General features: G+C 39.9%; 1 protein-coding gene across 2 annotated transcripts in view; it reads left to right on the top strand.

Moving 5' to 3' along the window:
• The window catches only part of LOC136839479 (zinc finger HIT domain-containing protein 3), a 29,493-nt gene that overhangs the window by 892 nt on the left and 12,453 nt on the right, over positions 1-16,148 (top strand). For both annotated transcript variants that reach the window (XM_067105584.1, XM_067105583.1), the window contains exons 2-3: positions 4,374-4,569; positions 10,306-10,466. In XM_067105584.1, coding sequence (XP_066961685.1) covers positions 4,487-4,569; positions 10,306-10,466 — 244 coding nt within the window. In that variant the 5' untranslated portion in view covers positions 4,374-4,486. The remainder of the gene's footprint in view (positions 1-4,373; positions 4,570-10,305; positions 10,467-16,148) is intronic.

Below are 16,148 nucleotides of genomic sequence, written 5' to 3'. Positions count from 1 at the left end.
TTTTAGCACTTTCACGTATTTTGCTTTGTCGTCATTTATCTGCGTTTGTGAAGTACTTTCGCTTTTGTTATTGTTATAAGAGTGTTTGCAAGTGATTATTGAGTATTTTGCATAATATTTCAAGTGTTTTTCAATAAGATAAATAGTGAAGAGTTTACTTTTTTTACATATATTTCTGTCTTTCAACAAGATCTCCATTTTTCAGCTTCAATTGCTCAATTTTTTCTGTGAATATTTATTGCTTTTACATGGGCTATTTATAGAAAATTTATTCAGCTTTCCATTGCAATTTTAACTTTTTTCTTAGAGTTATTCATTACCGAGTAATTACGAAAAATGTAAGTGTAAGTATGAGCACTCGAGAACCCAGTCGAGATGCGTAGTTCGGCCTAGGGTTTACGAGTGCTTGAATAATTTTTTGTATGCCTGCTTGTACATCATTGAATGAGTCTACTGAGGACTGTCATCCACCGAGATGTTAGTCAAGTTAGACAGACTTCACGTGGGAGTTTTGGAATTCTTCCTCTAGTTTTTATCCAGTTCCGAGTTTTCAGACGCAGACACTGTAATGTTTTTTGGTTCTTCATGGCTGCGGAAGATACACGCAGGTGATGGGCTTCATTTCCTGTCAAGCGGTAAGGAGGCTAGCTTCATCTCACAGCCTTCCTGCAGTTTCGCTATGGTTCCCTCTGTCACTGCCTCAGTCCGTCTTCCTTTGGAATGGCAATACCTTCTCTCCTGAGTGTTCTTTATTGAAAGACTTTACTTGGGTTCCAAGCAAGAAGAGAAAGCACCATGAACCCTCTCGGACCAGCACTTTCTAGGAGTACCCATTCCCAAACGCTTAGAAATATCTTCCAGGCTCCTGGCACCAATTCTTGAATGCCCAGCACCTGTTCCAGAGCGCTCGGGACTTTCTAGCCAGTATTAGGCTGGTTTTGGACAAAGACACTGCTATCCTCTGCCCAGGCTTTCGTGTCTCTTATGGACTTTTCAAGCTTTTATAAATGTGCCAGACATTAGTTTCCTCCACGTACAGTTCCACATATGTTTTCAGTCTATACGAGGTGTCATTGAGTCCACGCAAGGCATTAAGAAGTCCAAATAAGAAGTCGAGCCTGCGCAGATGTCCATGTGTCCGCACGGCTGTCAAGAGTCAGTAGGGTCGGCAAACAAATCGCACAGTTGTCTGTGAGTCTGCACGATGATCTGCAAGTTCGCTGGGTTGCATGCTAATCCGCAATGTCGTCAGCGAGCCTGCATGACCCACAGTCCCTCCTTTTTCTCTTCGAATAGAGAATGAAGTTCAAGATGGAGGTGAACCAGACAGTCCGGTTGTCCATTCTCCTGTGCGATTGGGTGGAGACCTTGGGTATGCAGGATACTTTCCTCCATGTCCACGTCCAGATTTTGGAAAGTATCTCAGGTCCATCTTACAACACAGGATCTTCCAGTTCAGGGATCTGGACTTAGGCCTCTACAACACAAGCCTTCCCTCTAGTCGTCACTCCTCTTACATTTGACTTCATTTTCTGGCCATGAACATCAGTTTTCCTTGGACAGCTGACTTCTTCGATTCCCTTCTAAGGAAAAATGCTTGAAGGTTTTAAACACAAGACCAACTGAGACAGGGAAACACAGCCGGACACTGTTGTTTTTCCCAAAGCCCTGAATTTAAGTCGGACCTGCAGTCGTGGCTGTCTGAACTAACTTTCAGAAGGCAAGTTCCTTCATCCTGTGAGACTAGACTTAAACTTCTCAACGCCTTGATCTAGGTTTGGGAACCCGCTTGGGGAACTGGCAAGTTTCTGGGATGTGTCCCCGGAAGAACAAAGCCTTCACGTCTATGTCAGAGAGTTAAAAGCAATTCGCTTAGGGCATCAGTGCTTCTTGACCCTAGTTTACTTCTAGACTGTGGTATTCCATTTAGACCAGACCACAGTCCTAACATTTATGACGATAGCAAGGAGACTCTCTCTCTCATTTTCTCTCAGCCAAACAGCAAGAGAACTTCTACTGTGAATGATCAAAATTGAGTTCTCTAGTCTCTGGATTTATTCAGGCCAACTAATAAATTCTGGCAGATGAACTGAGCTGTCAGAAGCTTGTGCTTACCACCGAGTGGACCTTGAATCCCCAGTCTGTCGGGATCTATGGAATCTATGGGTTAGGCCAACTTTGGACCTGTTTGCCATCTTAAGGAGTTTCGCCTTCCTCTCTTTTGTTCTCTATCCCCAGACCCTCTAGCATGGGCAGCAGACTCCATGCTGCAAGTTCAGTCCAATTTGGACCCCTACGTCCTTCCGCCCTTCAACATAGTCAAGGAAGTGCTGAACAAGTTCCAGGCTCATCGCAACGTTGTGATGACCCTCATCCCCATTCTGACCCATGAAATAATAATTTTCAAACCTGCCACGGTTGTTGGTGGGCTCTCCAAGACTCCTTCCTCAATCCATGCCTGCTCAGTCAACCTCACTTCAAGAGATACCACTAAGGGTGGCTTGCTCTTATCCAGACGGGCCTCAGACTGTCTGGAAGCTTGTCAGAACGAAGGGATTTTTTCTAGACGTACTATAGGGACTATTGCATGCAGACCTCAGTCTTCTAGTTCCATCTACTAGAATAAGTGAGCAATTTTCTGTAGCTGGTGTCTCCGACTCTACATCTCTCTTTTTGGGACATCTGTGACCCGAATTGCAGATTGCCTCCTTTATCTGAGGAGATGTAGAATCTCTCGTATTCCTCCATTAAAGGGTGTCGAGCTACATTTAACTCAGTTTTTCAAGCAACTTAATCAAGTCCTTTGACTAGTCCAAGCAAGGAAGGAAATCCGGTCTCCTGGAACGTGGACGTATTGTTGAAGTGACTGACATCCCTCTTTTGATTTACTATGTTCCTCTTCTTGGAAAAGACCTTACCTGGACGGCTATCTTCCTGGTGACTTTGGCTTTTGCTAAAACATTCTAGGGAGATCCAAGCCATCGTTCTAGAGTAGGTCTTTTTCACAAGGAGACATGGTTTGCTCATTTACCCTTGGATTTTAGCCAAGAACAAGGACCGATCCAAGACCTGGATCCGTTCTTTCTCCCTTAAGAACTTAACGGACATCCTTGGCTCTAAGGAAGAATTGAGAGCCCTCTGTCCAGTTGGAGTTTTCAGGTATTACCTGAGCAGGACCAGAAGAGCAGAGGGCCATCCATTACCTATAGTGTTTTGGCAAGGACCCATTTTGACCTCTGACTGAGAACACATTGTCCTTCATGCTAAATGGACTTTATTTTTGAGGCTCTCTCAGATTCAAGAGAACATTTTGCCTACTTTAAATAAAAGCTAATGATGTCAGAGCAGCTTCTACCTCATTAGCTTGCAGGGACAGTATACCCCTTACTTCCATTCTGCAATCAACCTACTTGAAGTGCAATCGATCTTCGCTTCTCATTATTTTTATTGAAAGTTAAAAGTGTTAAAATGTTGTAGTACCATGCGACCATTATTAGTAACTGGCATGGTATCATAGGAGGAAGCATAGGATTTTTTCCTACTATCTCTTCACCTTGTAGTAAGGTGTTGGGTTTTGGGGAGCTGGGGAGTACAAAGTACCTGGGGCACCCACCACTCTCAGTGGACTGGTTGTGTTTTTATTTCAGTGTAGGTGACATATTGTCTGGTTGTTTTTTATATTGGTACTGCATCCAGGGCAAGGGCACCTATTGATGCTTTGTTAGCCATCGGAATACTCCTTTGCTGCAAAGCTCCCACTTAAGTAGAGGTGCTCCACAGCTATACTGACACGCCACTACACGTTAAGATGAGTGCCAACCAGAGGCAGTATTCTCCTGCAGTAGCTCTCTTAGCTGATAAGGAAATGACAGGCATTTGTTTTCAATGCTAGCAACTTTTCTATTTCAAATTCATTACGTGACTTAATGTTTTGTAGTAGAATATGTCCATGTATCCCACCTCCTATCATTGTGGAATCAGCTATGCAATTACTGTACTTTATAAGTTACTTATATAAAAATTACCTTTGTATAATAAAATAAAGTTTTATATATACTTACCAAGTAATTACAAAATCAGAGCCCACCCTCCTCCCTTCTGATAGACATAAAGTACAAACAGAATGAGGTTGTCTGCTAAGTCATTCCTAGTATTCCTGTTAGTGTGTGGGACTGGTCACCTACACTAAACAATCAAAGTACTACTGTGAAATTTGAATTTAAGCTGCCGTACTAATTAGAAACTATAGCTATGTAATTACTGGTAAGTATATATAAAACTTTATTTCATTATAAAAATGTCATAATTAATATGAAGAAGAGAGACAATTAACTTTACTTGTGGGGTCTGAATTTTTTCTCTCTTCCTTTCAGATAAATTTTTTGCAGATCTCCATTCAGAGGTTAAGGGAAGATCCTTATAAACTAATCTAAGGATAGCAGGAACAGAGAATACCAAATCTGTATTTAGGAGCTGTGTCTGCCTAATGGAAACCTGCAGTGAAAACTTATGTCAAGTGTGTGGCCATGTGTCCTTCAAGTATAAATGTCCATCCTGTTCCTTGAGATAGTAAGTAAAGTATTTTGGTAATCTCAGTTTATGGGTAATGTATACTGAATGTTAATGGTCTTATGTTTTTGTTGAGAACAGATGCATTCTGCATGTGAGGTACCAGCAGCAGTTACTGAGATTAGTTTAGACACCTCCGAAAAGGAGAAAGCTGTTGGTTGTACAGTAGTCACTGGTACTCACATTATTCTGCTGTTGTTACTGCAGAAAAATTTACTGTGACCAAAACTATAGACAAGAGGTTTTTATTCTTCCATGCACGGTTACTTGAAGTGGTGACATGGTGCCAATATGTGACTCCAGTGTAAAGGGAAGAAAGAAAGATGGGGAAAGTTATACCCTGAAGGGTATAACTGATAAACCCTAAAGTGAAAAGGTTCTGGGATTGAGCAAGACAAAAATGTAGATAATACCGAACAGTATTCCAAAATGGAATTTGAGGGAAAGAACCAGTTCCTGAATTTAGCATTCTGGTGCTTGCTGATTTCCACAAAGTGAATGAATGAGGATGCCTGACATGCGTTATGTAACTAGTTGAAAGAATGATGAAACTCTGTGCAGGAAGGACCAGAATAATGCCTATAAAAAAGTTACTAATATAAGAAAGAGGATTTACAGTAGAGGTGTGGCTGGGAACCTTCAGAAGAATTCCTGGATTATTTTTTTGTAAGAGAGTAACAAGAATGAGGTGATTATCCATGGTATCTAGAGGCTTAAAAATACAGTAATACAGTACTGAGTTAAAAAAAAATTGTAAAAATTTGGGCTTTTGTTAAAAATGGGAGGAGCACTTACATAAGTAGATATGGACATTGCAAAATGAAAACTCACCAGAATGCCCCAAAAATTATAGATGGAAGAGCTGGGTGAAGAATGGAAATCCAAACAAAGTGCAAAGAACAAAAGGGGCTGGAGACCTCATTTCATGTCTAATCAAATAAAGGAAAAGTCAGACATGAAAATATAGTAATTATGATGATGATGGCAGTGAACTGCCCAATTTTTTTCTGTAAATGTAATCTTTCTTAATTTTAATAACACCTCCTTCCTAGCAGTGGCGTTATTTCAGATTTTTTTTGGGGGGGCCAAAGGTTCAGAACTTATGGTATGGGTGGGGTGGCGAGCGAAGTGAGCCCTATCAGCTGGAGGTAGTGTGGTCGCTGTAAGCCCCTGAGGAATTTTTGGAAATTTGTGCACATTTTGGAGCATTTTGAAGCCATATAAGAGTTATATTGAGTTAATAAAGCAGCAAACAGGTGTGCCACATCCACCCACATAATGGTGTAGTTATTATTATTATTATATTGTTATTATTATTATTATTATATATTATTATTATTATTATTATTATTATTATTATTATTATTATTATTATTATTATTATTATTATTATTTCAAAGGTTAGGGGGCAAACCAAGTCTTTGGGGGTCATCAGTGTCTTGGGGGGAAGTGCCCCCCCCATGATGCCCCTGCTTCCTAGTAAGAAAGTAAGGTAGGATTTCATTATTATGAAATGGATTAGGTGGGAAAGTAGGAAAAGAAATGAGTGAACATTTTGGATTTTCAAATATTGAATTTTGTTACATTTGGGAACACATTTCACACAAGCCTTGAAAGGCAGTTCTGGAAATGTTAAAAATGACAGATTTTGTACTATTAGCAAGAACACACACAGCTTCCATATGAGATATAACATAGGTTACACAGAGTATAAAATTTATAAGGAGGAAGTGTCTCTACAAATTACAAGCATCCTGTTTGTAATGTGCTTATGCATTAGTAACTGATAAAAAAGTGTGGGCAGCAGTTATCATTGGAAATGGCTTAACTTTTATTTAAAAGAAAATTTATTGCTCCAATTTTTTAAAATAACAACATACTATAATAGTTATATTTTGCATTTTTTGGAGATTTTTGACCAAGTTATGTGGTGACCAGAAGCTGGAAAATAAACTAAAACTTGGTGAGTGAGATAGTTTGGACTTGTGATGATAAGGGATGTGGACCAGTTGGTCAGAGAGGGAACAGTTACGGTTTTTCTGCCCATTGGATGTCTTATAAAGTCAGTTACTAAAAATACTCTTTTGTATTTATGAGAGCCTATGCTAATGTCACAAATGGTGACACATCCTTAATTAAGGGTAGTGTACAGGTGAGGATTTAGTATTAGCAAACCTAATTTTGATCTACATATGCTATTAATGTTGGGTTCTTGGATGTTACCCAAAAAGTTGTCTAGGCCCTGTGGTAACAGCAGCACAAGTGGTCCTTGTTTCTAGTGGGGGTTCTTGGCAGATAGAATGATGATCCTTTTAATCTTACTTTTCTTCTTTGTCTCCAGTTATTTATCCAGTTATTCATATCTGTAGATGTCTTTAAAGGTTGGCTTTTGCACCAGTAGTGTACACTAACATACAAACCCATAAACTATGCATAATTTCCCTCCTCCTCCTCACATTGCATTCCAGTCGTCAGTGGCTAATGAAGCAAAGGGTAAAGTCAGTTGGCCACTGAGACTCCAGGGATTGTATGATCTGTTAGTACTTGTTTTATGACTTTGTGTTTATGTTTCTTCTTCCTCATTCATAAAAGTTTTGGTTTTGTAACATTTTGGGTTTATATTTAGAAATAAACTATTTTGAAAAAAATTATATTTCAAGTTCAGTAGTATTGTTGTCTGTTGAAATAAAGGTTCATTTGATTTTAAGGTGAATGCGTATCTGTTAGCAAGTTTTTCCTCCAAGTTACCGTATTTGCTGACGTATACTCACCCTCGCGTAGGATGCACCCCTATTTTACAAGGATACAGTATTGTGGAAAAAAACAATTTTAGTTTGTTTCATCATACATTTATTGAAAGATATTAAATTAAATTTGCCATAGCAAAAAGGAAATAATTTGGTATCAGTGAATCCTGGTACATGCAAACAAAAGCAAAGGTACCATACTGATAAAAACTGGTACAGTACAAAACAATTAGCTAAGTACAATAAATGCGGTTAATTCCTATAGATATTTACAGTACTTGCAGGCAAAGCAAATATTTAATTGAATATTAACCCTTAAACGCCTATTGGACGTATCATACGTCGACTAAAATTGTCTGTTGGGTGCCGAGTGGACGTATCAACGTTCGTCGACTACAAAAATTTCAACCTTCGGTCAACTTTGACTCGACCGAAATGGTCGAAAAACGCAATTGTAAGCTAAAACTCTTACATTCTGGTAATATTCAAACATGTACCTTCATTTTGCAACAAATTGGAAGTCTCTAGCACAATATTTCGATTTATGGTGAATTTTTGAAAAAAAACTTTTTTCTTACACACGGGCGGTAACTCAGCCGAAAATTTCATAAATTCTTTCGTCATTTTGTCGTAATTTTTGCACTGTTCTATATTAGCCGTTACATAAAGTTTTATATATGAAAATGTGCGCAATTTCATGTACAATACAGCAAAATACAACCCATGGTTGTAGCTTTTATCAGTTTGGAAATATTTTCATATAAACCACGATAACTGCCAAAATTTCAACCTTCGGTCAACTTTGACTCAACCGAAATGGTAAAAACGCAATTTTAAGTTAAAACTCTTACGATCTAGTAATATTCAATCATTTACCTTCATTTTGCAACCAATTGGAAGTCTCTAGCATAATATTTCGATTTATGGTGAATTTTTGAAAAACTTTTTCCTTACGTCCAAGAAATTCTTTCATCACGTTGTCGTAATGTTTGCACTGTTTTATATTAGTCGTTACATAAAGTTTTATATATGGAAATGTGCGCAATTTCATGTAGAATACAACAGAAAATAACTCATGGTTGTAGCTTTTATCAGTTTTGAAATATTTTCATATAAATCACGATAACTGCCAAAATTTCAAAAAGCTTTTGGTCAACTTTAACTCGACCGAATTGTAAAAAACGCAGTTATAAGCTAAAACTCTTACATTCTAGTAATATTCAATCATGTACCTTCATTTTGCAACAAACTGGAAGTCTCTAGCACAATATTTCGATTTATGGTGAATTTCTGAAAAAAAAAAATTTTTTCCTTACGCTCGCCGCTGGTAACTCGGCCTAACATCTCAGAAATTCTTTCGTCATGTTGTTGTAATGTTTGCATCGTTTTACATTAGTCGTTACATAAACTTTTATATATGAAAATGTGCGCAATTTCATGTAGAATACAACAGAAAATAGCTCATGGTTGTAGCTTTATCAGTTTTGAAATATTTTCACATAAATCACGATAACTGCCAAAATTTCAACCTTCGGTCAACTTTAACTCAACCGAAATGGTCAAAAAACGCAATTGTAAGCTAAAACTCTTACATTTTAGTAATATTCAATCGTTTAACTTCATTTTGCAATAAATTGGAAGTCTCTAGCACAATATTTCGATTTATGGTGAATTTTCAAAAAAAACATTTTCCTTATGTCTGCGCGGTAACTTGGCCGAACATCTCAGAAATTCTTTCGTCTCGTTGTCGTAATATATGCACCGCTTTATATTAGTTGTTACATAAAGTTTTATATATGAAAATGTGCGCAATTTCATCTACAATACAACAAAAAATAACTCATGGCTGTAGCTTTTATCAGTTTTGAAATATTTCCATATAAATCACGATAAATAGAAAAAATTCGACTTTCGGTCAACTTCAACTCGACCGAAATGGTCGAAAACTGCAATTGTAAGCTAAAAACTTACAGTCTAGTAATATTCAATCAATTAGCTTCATTTTTCAACAAACGGGAAGTCTCTAGCACAATATTTCGATTTATGGTGAATTTTTGAAAAACATTTTTTTACGTCCAGCTACGTTACGAATTCATGCATCATTTTGTGATAATATTTTCTCTGTGTTGCTTTGATCGTTTTAAAATTTGTTATATACCAAAATCATCGCAATTTAGTGTACAATACAACTAAAAAAATTAACTCATTAGCTTTAACCGTTTTGCTTACAGCGCGATTTGTATACAATTATATGAGTTTTTTTTTTTCGCTGTCATATATTCCAATATTTATATATGATAATGATATTTTTTTTCATTTCTGATGGTTGCATACTAAACTTCAGGCAATGACAAAAAAAATGAGCCAAAATGAACTCTTAATCTTAAAAACTAAGCGTGCTGTGATTTTTTGAAAAAAACTTTTTTTCCGCTTCAGGCGCTAACTCACCGAACGCCGCCGGCATACGGGAGACGTTTTTGTAAATAGGGCTTCAGCGTTAAAGGGTTAATAAACAGCAAGCATTCTAAAAGAAACTGGTATTTCAGCAAATGGCACCAGCTACTGCATAGCAAGCAGCAAAAAAACTGTAAAAAGCATCATAAAGGTTTATTTAATCATCATCCATAAAACCTAGAAAATCATCATCCTCAGAAGGTTTAGACAAAGCAGATATTCAATATTAGTAAACAGCAAGCATTGTTTTTCAATGTTATATTATTAGCAACAATTTTTGTGCCTACCTAGTATGCTCACCACAGACTAGGCCTACCCTGGCCTATGGCGCTTGGTCTCCATCCATAATACGGCCTTGGATGCAGGGCAGTTTTTTTATACATTTAAAAATAAAAAAGTCTGTCTAATATGCTGTCAAATACAGTAATACACTGCCTTTTTTGTACTTTTAATTTTGTGCATTGATATTTTAACATATTTACTGGACAAGATCAGTATATATTACTCTACTCATTACATTACTCTTTATCCTTAGCTGTAGTGTACTATGTTACAAGACTCACAAAGCAACACCATGTCAGCCCAAAAGAGAAGCAAATGTAACTTTGGAAATAGATGGGCAAGGGAATATTTTATCTCGTCAGGTACTATTCCCAACAGATGACACTGTAGTGCCTGCAACTTTGGAAAAACTAGGTAAGTCATGTAAATCCAGTTTGTATAAATTATAATTCTCCATCTTCCTATTTGAAACTGTAAATCAAAACTTACAAGTCACATGTACCCAGTTACATTATTTACTAAAAAAATATATAGATGCCTGTTCATCATAAGCAGTATACACTGTTGGGTCCAAATCTCCTACTAGTTTGGGTTTTGCTACAATATCTGCAGGTAGGAAAGACTCAATTCCTATGGTTATAATGGTAATTTATTGATCAAAATTGTCATTGCATCCAGCAGTGAGTGATGCAAAGGGCCCATGTGAAATTCTTTGCCTTATATCTATCTTTTTGTTTCCCTGTCTTAAATCTCAAGCCTCTCGTCTCATAGGTTTCATCTAAGTAGGTATGAGGCTTTCAACTCTCATGGTGCCCAAAATATCCCAGTTAGCACTCATAGTGCCCAAAGGATCCAGCTAACACCATCACTTGCTATTCTTCTGAAGGTTGCGCAAAGACTGTCCAAGCCATTTCCGTCTCCCCTTCTTCATTATTACATCTATCGTCTTCTGAGACTTTATATTTTTTGTAAAGCTTTATTCTCAAATAAAAATTTATTTTAAGAATAGTTTCGTGATTATACCATGGTTCATTTCTGAATAGCATTACAGGTTGTACTGTATAATTTTGTAACCTTAGTTTCGTATGCAGTTTCAGTCTGTTTGACTTCAACTTCATTCAGACTGCCCCACATTTGTCTTTTAGTCATTCACTAAATTTCCATAATGTTAGGGCATGGATCAAGGACATGAAGGAGTTGTACCATCTGAAAAATTTCTTTTTAATTTGGTATATTTTTATTAGTTTTATATTGAGTTCCATCTCTAGATATATGATGCAATTTATTTAGCAAACTGTAAGTCTTTAGGTGTTTTGCTGATTAAATTAGTATCGTCTGCATATTATATGTCTGTCAAGCTTCTATTGTTACACCAGTTTAAGCCTTCTCTTCCATGTGTAAGCACTTTTTCATCATGAAATCCATGAGAAGGGCAGCCACTGAAGGTGACGTAGCAATCACCTGTAGCACCCCACTGTTGTAAATTCACTTGATAAGACTCCATCAACATAAATTTTGAATCTGTTTCCATGCATGGATAGTTTTGATTCATTTTACAAGTTTAACAGGAATAGCAGTGATGTAAGACCTGCCATTGTATTGTCGTGGATGTTGTCTAATACCTTCTAGCAATCCTGCAGATCCATCAGATGGGGACTTACAGATTCCATTTATTGCTGCACAGTATATCTTAACACATACTAGATATGTGCACCTCTTACCTTTTCTAAAACAAGTATGTTCACTTGTAAGGATTTTATCACTCTCTATCTCCACCCCACTTAGTACTAGCATAATAAATATACTGTTGCCTTCTTGACTGACATTCAGCAGGGCACCTTACTATGACTTCCCATTCTAGTCATCATTTATCGAATAGGTTAATATTAATATTGCAGTACACTCCCTGAACACCTGAATTAGCCCTGGTCACCTACCAGCCCGAACTACATCCCCATAGCTTTTACCCACTAAGTGGGTAATTAACTGTCAGCGTTACCAACGCATACAGGAAAATCTTGTCAAATGACTTACCTGAAGTACTGTTGGCAACACTGCTGCAAGTCCCGGCCGAGTGAGGCTGAGATCCCCAATTGCTTTTTGTTCGCCATGCTGTGTGGGTGTCCCACATCAGGCGAACTTTTGGTCATTTAGCCCGACCCCCATTTAAGAATTTGGACACCAGATCACGATTTGGACTGTTTTCAACGCATTTTCTCCTGGATGGATACTTTATTGATTGGATTTGGAACTTCTCTCCCGATTTTGACTTTGGGATCATTACTTTGGACTCGACTGGATAAACCAAACAAGAAGACGTCGCCGTCTGCTAGCGCCGATACTTCCACTTCGTTTACATCTCCGACAACAGAGCCTTCTACTGCTGGAAATGCTGACGCTCATCAGCCCTACACGTCCTGCAAGCGTAGGATGAGTACCCTCAAACACAATCGACATTCTGTTTGTATTTTATGTAGGAAGATGCAGTATAGTATCAGTCAGATAGGCAGCGAATCTTGGTCGGTAGATCAGATGGAAGAATTATCAAAAAGTTAGAGGACAAGTTGCCAGCTAGTATGTCTAGTCTATTTTTTTTCCTAGCTTTATGACTAAATTAACGGAAACTAGGGATAAAGATAGTAGTACTAGTGTTGTAGATACTAATCGTTCTTTTTCAGCCCCTGCCTGTCCCAGAACCAGCTCTAACGGGTGCTGGGGTCATGGAGAACCACAAACCTCGAAGGTAGGATCTGCCGGCCCCCCCGGTGCGGAGCAGGCAGTGTTGGCAGCAGTTTTTCCCCCCTTCCCTCTAAAAGCGTAAGTTCTAAGGTGGATTTAGAATTAGGAATCATTCAGACGAGTAAGAATTCTACTTTAGGAAGTATTCAGGAAGAGTAGTTGAACGTGCAGTCTTCTTTGGGTTCAGGTTTGGTTGGGGTCGCTAATGTTTAGGTCTCTCATTTAGATCAGTCGTCGGTTTTATTTCCCGCTTCGTGCTCTGTGCAACAAAAGGTTGCCAGATCCGTGGAGGGTCGTTCAGATTTGGTTTCTGATGTATCTGGTTCTTAATTTTTGTTTTTCCTTGAATATTCCTTCTTCGAAGGTTCCTTTTCCTTCAGGGGTTAAAATTTCTTTCGTCTTGCGATGGTGGTAATTCTGGCGATCGAGTTTTCCAATATTCATGATCATGCCTTAAAGAATTTTCTAAATTTGATAATGATGTCTATCAAGATTATCAGGGGTGGGGGGAACAGAACCAGTCTTTTTTTTCTTTGAAATCTATGGCCTCTTCAGTCACTACGGAATTTTTCCCGTTTTCCCAATTTTCTTCTAAGCCTTCTTCCATTGCCCTTCTCAATCTTCTTTTCGGTCTGCTCTTCGGAGGACTCTTCGCGGTCTTTGTTGCTCATCCTGTTTTCTTGGCTTTTAACTCAACGGAGCAAAGGCTTTCGTGGTTCAGCCCTGTGATATTAGAGCTTCAGCGACTCCCTCTCTCTCTTCGGGGTTAAGGGAAGGGGTACTTTTAACAGATCTGTTGTCTTTATCACCTTTTGCGAATCCTGTAGTTTCCCAGGCATCTTATCTAGTTGCTTCTCAGGTGTTGGCGAAGGCGTCAGCAACTTCTTATTTTCATTCTTTACGGGTTCCTAACTGTAATGTATCCTCCATGATTCTTGCGGATGCTACGGCAGTCGGCGGTTTGCCTGCACCAGCGTTCAGTGTATCAGCACCGATAGTTTCCTCAGCCTTTCCATTCTCCTGGATAGCTGGTAATTTGCCTTCCTCTGTTACCTTGGGTTCGGTACCTCGTAACTTCCCCTTCGAAACTCCTTTGAGTTCAGTCTGGTTGGGACCTTCTCCATCTGTCCAACGTCGGCGTTAGGCGTCCCGGTGGTTACTCCAAGTGTGGCATCTTCCTTCTTCCCTCCTTCGGCTTCTTCTTTCTCAACTTTCCTGCAGGTTTGTCTGCCCCTCCGTATAGGTATCAATGTAGGTTCGGGGTTGATTCCGGGTCTTCAAGGTCTTCAGTTCCGGATTCCCATTCTCGTGCGGTTTTGATGCATCCAGATTTGAGTGGTTCGGGTGTTGCAGCCTCTTTGCTCTCAGGAGTGGGCGTTGTCCGCCCAGGTGTGGCCGGCCCAGGTGTTGCGTCATCCTCGTTGGATGGTGCAGGGTTAGCGCAACCTACTTTGGTGCCTCCAGTATGTTCGCGATTGATACGTCAGGTGTTCGTTTCATGCACCCAGGTGTAGTGAGTTCCGGGTTTTTGAGTTCGGCGTTTGCTAGGGGTCGGCCTGCCTCTTTCCTGTTCCGGTTCGGTCGGACCAGTCCGACAAGGATTTCTCATTTGAAGAAGAGGATCCGGTACCGGATATTAGTTCTCCTTCAGCTAATGAGAATGAATATAAGCAGATGGTAGACTTCATCCACACTTATCCTCAATCCAAGGTTCCGGAGGAGCCTACACTACCGAATCAAGCGATGTTTGAGTCACTATATGCGACAGAACCAGTAGTTGCTCAATCATCAAAGAATCTGGTCTGCTTTGGCTGTGTCGGGCAGGCATTGAGAGGGGCAGACGTAGGTTAGTGGCTTTGATAGGGTCAAGTAAGCAGGATTCAACCTTGCTTCCTATTCAGGAGGGGTTTTAACAAGGTAGCGGGTAACCCTTCTGCAGGTGTCAGGGTTCCTCTCAACGTATCTGTTGAGGCTCTTCTCTCGGGTTCCTTCGTCAATTGTTGGGTCTCAGTATCATCTAGGGAGGCTTGTATCTTGGAGGAAACCTTTTGCAGCCATTCGGAGGCCTTGTCCCACTCTGTGTGGATGTGTCCGGGTTGATAGGGTTTTCTCAAACAAGATGGATATACTCCCTTTGATCCTGTACTGCCTAACACCTCACAATGAGGCTGGCATACCAGGTTAACATTTCGCCTGACTGTACAGTGTTCTTTGGCAGAAGAGGAGGGACTTCTTTTAAAGCTTCCACCTCTATATCCAGACATTCGGAGAAGGTTCTGTTGAGGGCGCCTTTTGCGCTCTGCAACAGTCTTTTAGGGAGGAGGATATCTCCTCCATGGTCAATTTCGTGTAGCTGTTGTCAGCAGTAGCGTCATAGCAGGTAATGATTAGTGTGGCTGCTCTGGGTTCAGGGGATGTGGCCAGTATAATGAACTTGTTGCTTCTAACTCATGTCTCCAGTGTCGGCAATTATGCATCGTCGAGGGTACAAAATGTTGAAGTAGAGGTGTTCCTGTCCAACAGGGAACAGCTGGTACCCACTTGGAGAAGCCTCTTAGGGAGAATGTCCCCCCTCTCTCTCTCTCTCTCTCTCTCTCTCTCTCTCTCTCTCTCTCTCTCTCTCTCTCTCTCTCTTTAATTCCAGGGTCTTGTGTCTCCGCATGCTTTTCTATTCAGTTATGTCTCAGGAATCGCTGGGACTTCCACATCGAGAATGCAGGTATAGCCTGGAATGATTCTCGCTTGTCGGATCTTCTGTGATAGTCAGAAAGCGCATCTGACATATGGAAGGTCTGTAGTCTCCCCTCTTCCCAACGTTCATCTGTATTCAGATGCCTCATATCAAGGTTGGGGAGCAACCTTGGAGGAACCCAGGCTTCGGGCTTCTGGAGGGATCGGGAACGAGAGGAGTCATAACCTTCGGGAAGTCAGGGCTGTAAAGGAAGCCCTCAGGTGTTTTTCAGTCCTAGTGCGCAACACAGTAGTGGGTCTGCTTTGCGACATCGTAACTGTCGTGTCGTATCTGAGAAATCTGGGGGAACAAGATCATTAGAACTTAGAGGTGTATGCTTTCCACCGTTCGGTCTCATTCATCAGGTAATCAGGAAATGCGGGAGTGTCAAGACGTCTATGACTCTAGCTCCTTGCTGGTCCTAACGCCCTTGGTTTCCGGAATTCCTAATGCTCCTCACGGAAGTTCCGATGTTCCTCCTCATGCGGAAGATCTTTTAGACAACTGCATTTTCACCATTATCATCCAAACTCTTGCGTGATGAACCTAGTTGCAGGCGACTGCCGAGCGAACAGCTAGACAGACCAGACTCTAAAGCTATGTCTAGACAGTGTCTCTTTCAGCTT

This window comes from Macrobrachium rosenbergii, chromosome 6 (assembly GCF_040412425.1).
Source record: "Macrobrachium rosenbergii isolate ZJJX-2024 chromosome 6, ASM4041242v1, whole genome shotgun sequence".
Lineage (NCBI taxonomy): Eukaryota > Metazoa > Arthropoda > Malacostraca > Decapoda > Palaemonidae > Macrobrachium > Macrobrachium rosenbergii.
The sequence above is the reverse complement of the archived record's forward strand: the minus strand, read 5'-3'. Positions and strand labels throughout refer to the sequence as shown.